Source organism: Hemitrygon akajei, chromosome 12 (genome assembly GCF_048418815.1).
Source record: "Hemitrygon akajei chromosome 12, sHemAka1.3, whole genome shotgun sequence".
Lineage (NCBI taxonomy): Eukaryota > Metazoa > Chordata > Chondrichthyes > Myliobatiformes > Dasyatidae > Hemitrygon > Hemitrygon akajei.
The window spans coordinates 66082067-66090786 of record NC_133135.1 but is presented as its reverse complement, the minus strand read 5'-3'; the positions used below and the strand labels follow the sequence as shown (position 1 = coordinate 66090786).

At 42.4% G+C, this 8720-nt stretch overlaps 1 protein-coding gene across 1 annotated transcript; it reads right to left on the bottom strand.

The window, feature by feature from the left end:
* Positions 1 to 208: 208 nt before the first annotated feature.
* Positions 209 to 8371, bottom strand: LOC140737134 (14 kDa phosphohistidine phosphatase). Its single transcript, XM_073063327.1, has 3 exons — positions 8122 to 8371; positions 3120 to 3244; positions 209 to 489 (listed from the first exon to the last, which is right to left on the bottom strand). The coding sequence occupies exons 1-3, from the start codon at positions 8258 to 8260 to the stop codon at positions 397 to 399; spliced, it is 357 nt and encodes a 118-aa protein (XP_072919428.1). The 5' UTR covers positions 8261 to 8371; the 3' UTR covers positions 209 to 396.
* Between the last annotated feature and the right edge of the window lie 349 nt (positions 8372 to 8720).

The window sequence follows — 8720 nt, the reverse complement described above, 5'->3', positions numbered from 1 at the left end:
AGCACTTTGATACAAATATTTCACCTAATTAATTACAAACACATGAAGAGCACGAGCAGGAATCCATACCCATGACAAACACTAGCTAACACATTGCCTCAACCAGAAAAGATTATAAGAAGCTTATGATCAATTATTTCTTAGCCATGTTGAACTTAATGACATTCCCATACAAATATATTTGAGAGAAAAAATTCACAAGATATCATTTATGAGGTAAAGAAACTTAAAGTGTATTATACTCTTTCTGCTGAATGCCAATGTGTACAAGTATCTTAGCACCATCACAGCTCAAACAAATTCTATAAATAAACTGAACTCGTCAAGAAACAGAAGCTACTTGAACAAAGTTTTACATTAATCTTGATGGAGAATAATCCAAGAGATTCTTCTTTTTTATTTGGTATCATCTGACCAAGTAATTTCATAGTCCTTGTACACAGTCTTCAACTTTTCCACAGAAACAGAGTGATCTGCTTTCCCAAAACCCTGAAAGAGAGGGGGCATGAAGATTACTTATATTCACTTTCATTGTACACAACACTTTATATCTAACTGAAGTTCCTGCTCAAGCTGCAAAGTAAATACAGATATTGTGAGAGTTCAAGATTAGGTACAGACATTGAAACCTCCATAAGCAGGTAACAGGATGGTCATCAGGTAACACAAGCCCAGATGTTGCTTTCAGAAGAGGACAGCAAAGAGAAAAAAAAACAGCTAAATCTAAAATCCCTTGAACTTCACTCTGGTATTCACAGATCAGGTTTATAAATGTCAGAGTTAAATTCAACATGTGATGTCCTAAGAAACTTCATTGTTGAACTGAGACAAAATAATTAATGATATTCACATATATTCACATGAGTATATTAAAGATGGTTCACAGAGTGTAAATGGTACTCTGTATATAATCTCAATTTGGTACTTCATTCCAAATGACATTTCAAATTGGTATGATGCAGGAGTATAAATTGCTTAATTAATATTATAGTTCCATGTAACACAACCTTAGCAAGATTTACAGCCTTTTGTGAAAGAACTTTAGAATAAGTAGTAACTTGCACCTGACAAAATTATTCCAAAATCCAGCAAAGTTGTTCAGTGTCATACCGAAACTGCCAACACAAGAAAATAAAGGTAACAGGGCGACCTGAAACTTCATGCGTTAGGAATTTCAATCCCTAGGCACGAGATGACTGGAGAATGTGAAAGCCATGATCAATATGGAGATAGTGTGACATCTGCTGTTTCATCACTGGGTAAATATTCTCAAAGTCAGGTCCTCAGTGCCTCATTTGACCAGCTTTTCACATTACCACTGACGGAGAGCAAGGAGCACCCTATCTGTCCATGTACACAGCTAGCCATAACAACAAGGCAAAATGATACAGAATTCAACAAAGTACACTGCAGATCTGAAGCCCAGAAGGAATAAGGGTCTACAAGGACAGTCAAATCCACCGCTTTGTCAACCCAAAACCTGAGATGTAAGAGTACCTGATACTTTACTGTATATTCTTGCTGCTGTACAATTGCTTGGTTTCCAATGATTCCCTCAATGCTCTGCAGTTCAGAATGTCTGTAACAGCACAGTATTTAGCTGTGGCTTTTCTCAAGTGAGCCTTTGTTACAGTCATACCAAACTTCAGAGTTCTCTCAGCACATACTCCTAGGTAATGGAAACATGCCAGTTTGCAATATTCGGCAGCTGCTGTGTATATGCAGTCCCTGGGAACAGTGTCATATAGCCACCAGATGACTTTTGACAAAGAGCACTGCATTACTTTTTAAATGGCACAAACCAGGAGCACTGCAGCGGCACTCCCCGTTTAACTAAAGACATGAACAGTGTTAGCAAATGTACAGAGGCCAGTTCTTCACTTTTCCTCCTCAGGTAAATGTGGCACTAATGCCTACCTAAAGGCAAATACACCTTGCAAGCTTTTTTGAATGCAAGTTTCCAACTGTTTTGCATTCTTTCCAAGCTTGTTGCCTGAAAGGAGCAAAAATCCAGAAGTTCATATAGATTACAACATTGTCTGAGCCGCCTGATAGCTGCAGAACTGCATTACTGTACAATAATGCTGTCACTCAACAGCGAAAGGATGGAAGCCACTGGCCTTGATGAATAATCTACTAGACAGACCATTCTCTGTGACCTTATGTACAATGTCCGGTGTATGTTACTAAAAAGGGCTTCTTTGGTTTGTTACGAGTAGGAATGTTTCTTTGTCTGTTAAATGTTTCTCTCGCCGTTGTTTCGCTTTAGAATGGCTGATATGGTAATTGTATTCATTTGTTAATCAATGGGGAATGTTATTGTGTTTTGTGAGGCTGGGAACTTGGGGGTGAGGGGAGTCGGCAGGAGAGACGGACGAGGAAGGTGGACGGGCGCTGGATGGCTTGTAGGACCACCGCGACTGGCGCTAGATGGCTTGTAAGACCACCGGGTGGTCCCAGGGGTGACGACGTGGCTGTCGGATGATTCGTTGATTGAGCTCCTACGATGTGCACTACACTGACTGAACTTTGATAAGTTGGCGCCTTTTGTTTTTTTCTTTCCTTGTATATATATATATATATATTGTATTGCCTAATACTTCTTTAGTTAATGTTAGTAAATTCTATAAAGGGTATTTCATAACGGTATTTGGTGTGAAGTTGATACGGTGAGCGGCGCGAGGCATAAACTCGATTCTCACAGCACCTGCGTGTACGGGAGGCGGGGTTGGTGAGTGGCTGGATCTCCTTTTCCCCTAGACATATACCAGCCTGTTGGGTAAGTGTTACACTTAGAACAGCTGTTCATTTTTACTAACCACCTATCAAACTGCCAATAGATTAAAAGCAACACACATAAAGTGGAGGAACTCAGCAGATCAGGCAGCGTCTCTAAAGAGAAACGGACAGTCACTATTTTTGGGTCAAGACCCTTCATCTAGACTGTTTCTCCAACAGCAATTAGACAATATGCAATGAACGTGCATGTCATTGTTCTCAGCTTTGCTCTCCTAAACTTACCTCCCAGTATGTCACAATGCCTATTCTTGGTAATGGGATATTACTTTATTAAGTGACCCCACATTCCACTTCACTTCAGGAGTTACAATAATGCTCACCGTGGAGAGGCCAAATACTCGGATTTTCTTCTCGTTGGGGTTGTGTTGAATCTTTCCTCCTCCTAGACATTTGCACTCCAGTTCCAGCTTCTCCACTTCAGAACTTAACTTTTCAAAGATGTGATCTGCATTAAATTGATAACATAGTTAACAGCCCACCTAATGCCACCATTTTCATCAAGTAAACCATCTGTTTTGTAGAAATATTTTTGAACTAAAATTCCATGCAGGTGTCACAGAGCCATTCAGGGTGGAAAAAGGTCCTTTTGGCTCAACTCAACCATGCTGACTGTGTTACCCAGAGAGCTAGACCCACCTGCCAGAGTTTGGCCGAATGTTCTCTAAAACTTTTCTATCCATGTGTTTATCTACATGGTTTTTAGATGTCACTGATGTGCTTGTCTCAACCCCTATTTCTGGCAACTCATTCCAAATACGCACCACCCTTTGTGTGCAGAAGCTGCTCCTGATGTCTCTTTTAAGTCATTTGCCTTTGATCTTAAACCTATGTACACTCTCTTACAATTAACATCCTTTCTCTGGGGGGGGGGGGGGGGGAAGAAAGAATATGTGCCTTCACCCTGTCTGTGCCTCTCATAACTCCATCAGATCACTCCTCAACCTCCTACAGAGATGATTGTAACAAGACTTGCAGCTCTTTCCCTAATATCCTGGTGAGATTCATATTCACTGAGGATTGAAATGTCACTGCCAACACGCCTCCAAAAACATACAAGATATGGTACAGCCAGTTCATAGCTTTTTAAAAATCCAGTTGTGCAATTCACAATATGCTTCCTAACCTTCCACTGGGAGTTTAGGTACAGTTATTCTTAAATCATATAATCTGTGTAATGATTAATTTGTTTAAATCTCTTACTTTTTTTTAGTCACTTAAAGAAATCTGGATGTTAAAGGAATCAAAGACGATAGGCGTAGAGCAGGAAAATGAAGTTTGAGGAAGCAGGCTCAAGGGGTTGAATATTGTATCCTGCTATTTGGTGACACCTACACATCAAATCCACACACAAGGGCAGTGCTATTGTAGTCTGGCAGACTGACCTCTACCTTGATCCTATCATGAACACCAGGCCATCATCTCCTGCCCTTTCAGATCAGAAAAAAAATCAAATCTCCCTGCCATAGCTGCCAATCTGATAGTGCCATAAACCTGAGCTTCCTACTTCTATCTCTTACCCGAGATCCACAATCAGATCTGTCTTGGTAGACCCATTGTTTCTGCTCTCATAGCTTGACTCTATCCTTCATCCCCTCATCCATTTACATACGGGACACCTCAGAAGCCCTCCACCATTTTGACAACTTCCAATTCCCTGCCCCCACCATCTCATTTTCATTATAGACGACCAGTCTTCATGCATGCCCACTCGTTAAATGGAAAATTTTAAAGTCAACTGCTTCTTTCTAACAACAAAGTCCACCAGTTCCCCTCCACCAATGCTCTCGTTCACCTGGCAAAACTTTTTCTTACCTTGAACAACTTCTCCTTTGACTCCTCTCACATCCTAGAAATCAAGGGTGTAGCCATGGGCACATGCATTGGCCAAAGCTATGCCTGCCTTTTCAAAAGCTACATGGAACAGTCCTTGTTCCAAACTTTCTCCAACATCACTCTTCCAACTCCTTTTCCATTACAACTTCTGATTCTTCTCTTCCTTTTCTAGATCTCACTGTCTCAGGAGAGAAACTACCCACTGATATCTACTATAAATCCCTTTAGGTACTTGTACTACACATACTCCTATCCTGTCTCTTGTAGGCATGTTATTTTTTTCTCCTATTTTCTTCACCTCCATCGCCACCCCCAGGGTACCTTTATCCTTTACTCCAATATCAGGACGTGCAGCTTCCCTTCTGGCATATTTGGTATAGCCCACTTTTACATCTCCTCTATTTCTCATACTTCAACTCTCATCCCACCTTCTTCCAAACAGAGCAAACAAGGAATTCCTGCGTCATCTTTCATCCTATGTGCCTCCATACTTTGTCATTTCCATCAACTGCAATGAGATCCCACACCAGCCATCCCTTTCTGCTTTCTCTCAGTCCCGGGTATGCTCATCCTCCCCACCTCCACCTTCCTGCCTCCTGGCACTTTCTCATGCAATCACAGGAGGTGTGACACTCGTCCTTAGTGTTCGTCCAAGCAGGATAGACGAAGGAGAATCTGTGTGTATTTGGATTTTCAGAAGGCCTTTAATAAGGTGCCGCACTTGAGGCTGCTTAATAAGAGACCATGGTATTAGAGGAAAGATACTAACTTGGATAGAGCATTGGCTGATTGTCAGGAGGCAAAGAGTGGGAATAAAGGGAGCCTTTTGTCATTGGCTGCCGGTGACTAGTGGTGTTCCTTAAACACTGCGCTAATGGCTGTCTACAATTTTCACAGAAAATGTTCAATCAGTGGTTCCAGAATATTTCAAGTCTCCAATTATTCTAAGTTATTATAAGTTATTATTCTAGTCTCCAAAAAAAATCAAAGATCACTGGACCTAATGACTACAGGCCAATTACAGTCACCTATCTCTAAATAAAATAAATTTAAAAAAAAAAATCAGTCATGATGAGGACTTTTGAAAGGCTGGTCATGTCATTTCTCAAATCCATAATTCAAAAATTTTCTAGATCTGCTACAATTTCCTGCAGAGTCAACATATCTGTGGCTAATGCAGTAAACATCACTCTGGACTTCATACTACAGTACCTCCACTCCCCGAAACATATGTCAGGATTCTCTTTGTTAATCTTCATTCAGTCTTCAATACCATCATCACTGAGCTTCTGCCAGAGAAACTCTGTAAACTTAACGTATCAGATCCCATATGCAGATTGATCACAAACATCTTCTGTGACAGGAGGCAGGAAGTGAGATGAACAAGCACATCTCAACATCCCACTGACTCAACGACAGTGTGCCACAGGGGTGTGTTCTCATCCCTCCACTATTGTCTCTATACCAGGGGTGTCAAACTCATTTTAGGTCACGGGCCGGATTGAGCAAAATGCAGCTTCATGCGGGCCGGATCAGTCGGATGCGTGCGAACGCAGCTTTCGTTGTCTGTTTTTTCAGCCTGCTCTCATGTGTCTCAGTCTAAGTGTTTCACTTTACAAATTCCGTTTCTTATGAAGAAGACTGCCGAGCAAGACTGCCGAATAAACACTAAAAACCCTGAAAACCTGGTACCTGAATAAACTCAGCATTAGCCATATCATATGCCATAGGCGCTTCGATTACTGGGGCCAGCTTTAATAGTAATTAGATATTATCTCGCGGGCCAAAGATAATTCCACCGAGGGCCGGATTTGGCCCGCGGGCCTTAAGTTTGACATATATGCTATACACCAATGACAGCATCTCCAGTGATCCATCAGTTAAACTGATAAAACCTATGGACAACATCACTGTCATTGGGCTAATCACCAGAGGCGTCAAATACAAGTACCACTCGAAGTAAACAAGTTAATGTCCTGGTGCAATCACGACAACTTAGAGACGAATGCCCTCAAAACAGCAGAGATACAACCGCTTCAGGAGAAATGTGCCCCTCTCCACCCACTCATCACGGTCAACTCTACAGTTTGCACCTTTTCAATATTCAAGTTCCTGGGCAACATGACTTCCCAGGACATCAAGCAGGAGAACATATCTCCTTCATTAACAAAAAAAGCTTAACATTGAATGCATTTCTTCCCTGGAACATAATGGAGCAAATCCAAACTGCTCTATTTGAGAGTATCCTCACATCAGCCATTATTGTCTGCTTTGGTGCAGAAGTCTCTCACAATACATAAAAACTACAGTGAACTGTCAGCTCAGCAGAAAACATAATTGGCTGCAGTATATCATCACTGCAGGATTGAATGTGTCCAGGACAAAGAAGCAGGCAGGAAAAGTGATTCTCAACACTACCTATTCTGCAAACTGCCTTTTCCAAAAACTCCCTTCTAGAAAGTGCTATTAGAATGAAAACTGCCATCTTAAAAGTTTGTTTCCCCAGCTTAATCATTCTAGTTGGCTCACCCTCTCATTGCAATGCACTGTAAACACTTAAAACACTTTTTTTAATACATGCCCCTAATATATCTGCTTCTACCACCATCTGTGGCAGCGCGTTCCACACACCCACCACTCTACCTGTAAAAACCCGCCTCTGACATTCCTCCCAACAAGTTAAAATCGTGCCCCCCTGAATTAGCCATTTCCACCCTGGGAAGAAAATCTCTAGCTGTCCATTTGATCTATACCTATCATCTTGTACACCTTTATCAAATCACTTTCTCTTCCTCCTGTTTTCCAAAGAAAAAAGCCCCAGCTCACCATACATCATGCTCTCTAATCCAGGCATTATCCTGGTCAATCTCCTCTGCACCTTCTCTAAAACTTCCACATCCTTCCTATAATGAGACAACCAGAAATGAACACAATTTTCCAAGTGTGGTCTAAGCAGACTTCTACAGAGCTACAACATAACCTCATAGCTGTCAAACTCAACCCCAACCAATGAAGGCCAATAACACCAAACAACTTCCTAACTACACTATTTACTTTTCAATTATCAATCTATCTGTCATTTTGCAAATAAATCTAAGTTAGAACACAACTACTTTACATAATATAATTTCCTGTTAAGTTTAGTCTGACACCCCACCCACGTTTAAAGTTCCTATACTTAAGCCAGAGCTCTTGGCTTGTAAAACCAGTGAGGTTATGGGCTCCTTGCATAAGCAATGTATATCAAGTGGACTAGATCTCCTGCCAAGTTGAAATTCAAACCTTGGTGGACAGGGACTCTCCAGTCCTCAGGCAATGCTGTATTTGGGCATTTCATACCCAAGGGGGCGGGTCCACTTTGCACTCTACAATTAATTGAACATTCAAAGGCAAGCAGGGTCCCGTTGTTGTGTGTAAAATTCAAACAGAACCATTGCAGACACTCTCAGCAGATGCCGGTTGCAGGCCTCAGTTCCCGGGCCCACTTACTGTGAAACTCGGCGCTCTTGGTCCCCCGCACGATGTCCTTGTGCTCCGAGCCATCTCTGCGGCTCAGCCGCACCAGGATGTATTTGAACACCCCATCGGGGTCGATTTCCACGTCCGCGACGCCAGCTAAGGCAGACATGTCCCTGCGGTGTTGCAGCGGACCGGATGAAGGGGCAGCGGGACGCCGGGCGGACAGCACGCCAGACGGAAGACAGCGCGAACATTGCGCCGGGAACAGGCGGGACTTTGCTGGAAGAGGGCGCTGGGACACCAAGAGTTGTCCTGCCAGCTGGAGGTGTGGTCTCCATAGGCAAATAAAAACACCTTGGATATGGAGCAATTGACATCAATCCGGGACCCCGCCCCCAAGAAGACAGCTGTTGAGTTAAAATTAGAAAACACAGTGTGGGCCCTTCGCCCCACAATGTTATGCCGATCTATATAAACATAATCCATGATCAATCTAACCCCACCTACAGAGCCCATAACTCTCCATTTTTCTTAGATCCATGTGCCTATATCAGTCTTCTTAAGTGTCCCTGTTGCCTCTACCATCATCCCCTGCAGTGAGTTCCAGGCACTGACCTTCACCCCCTCCA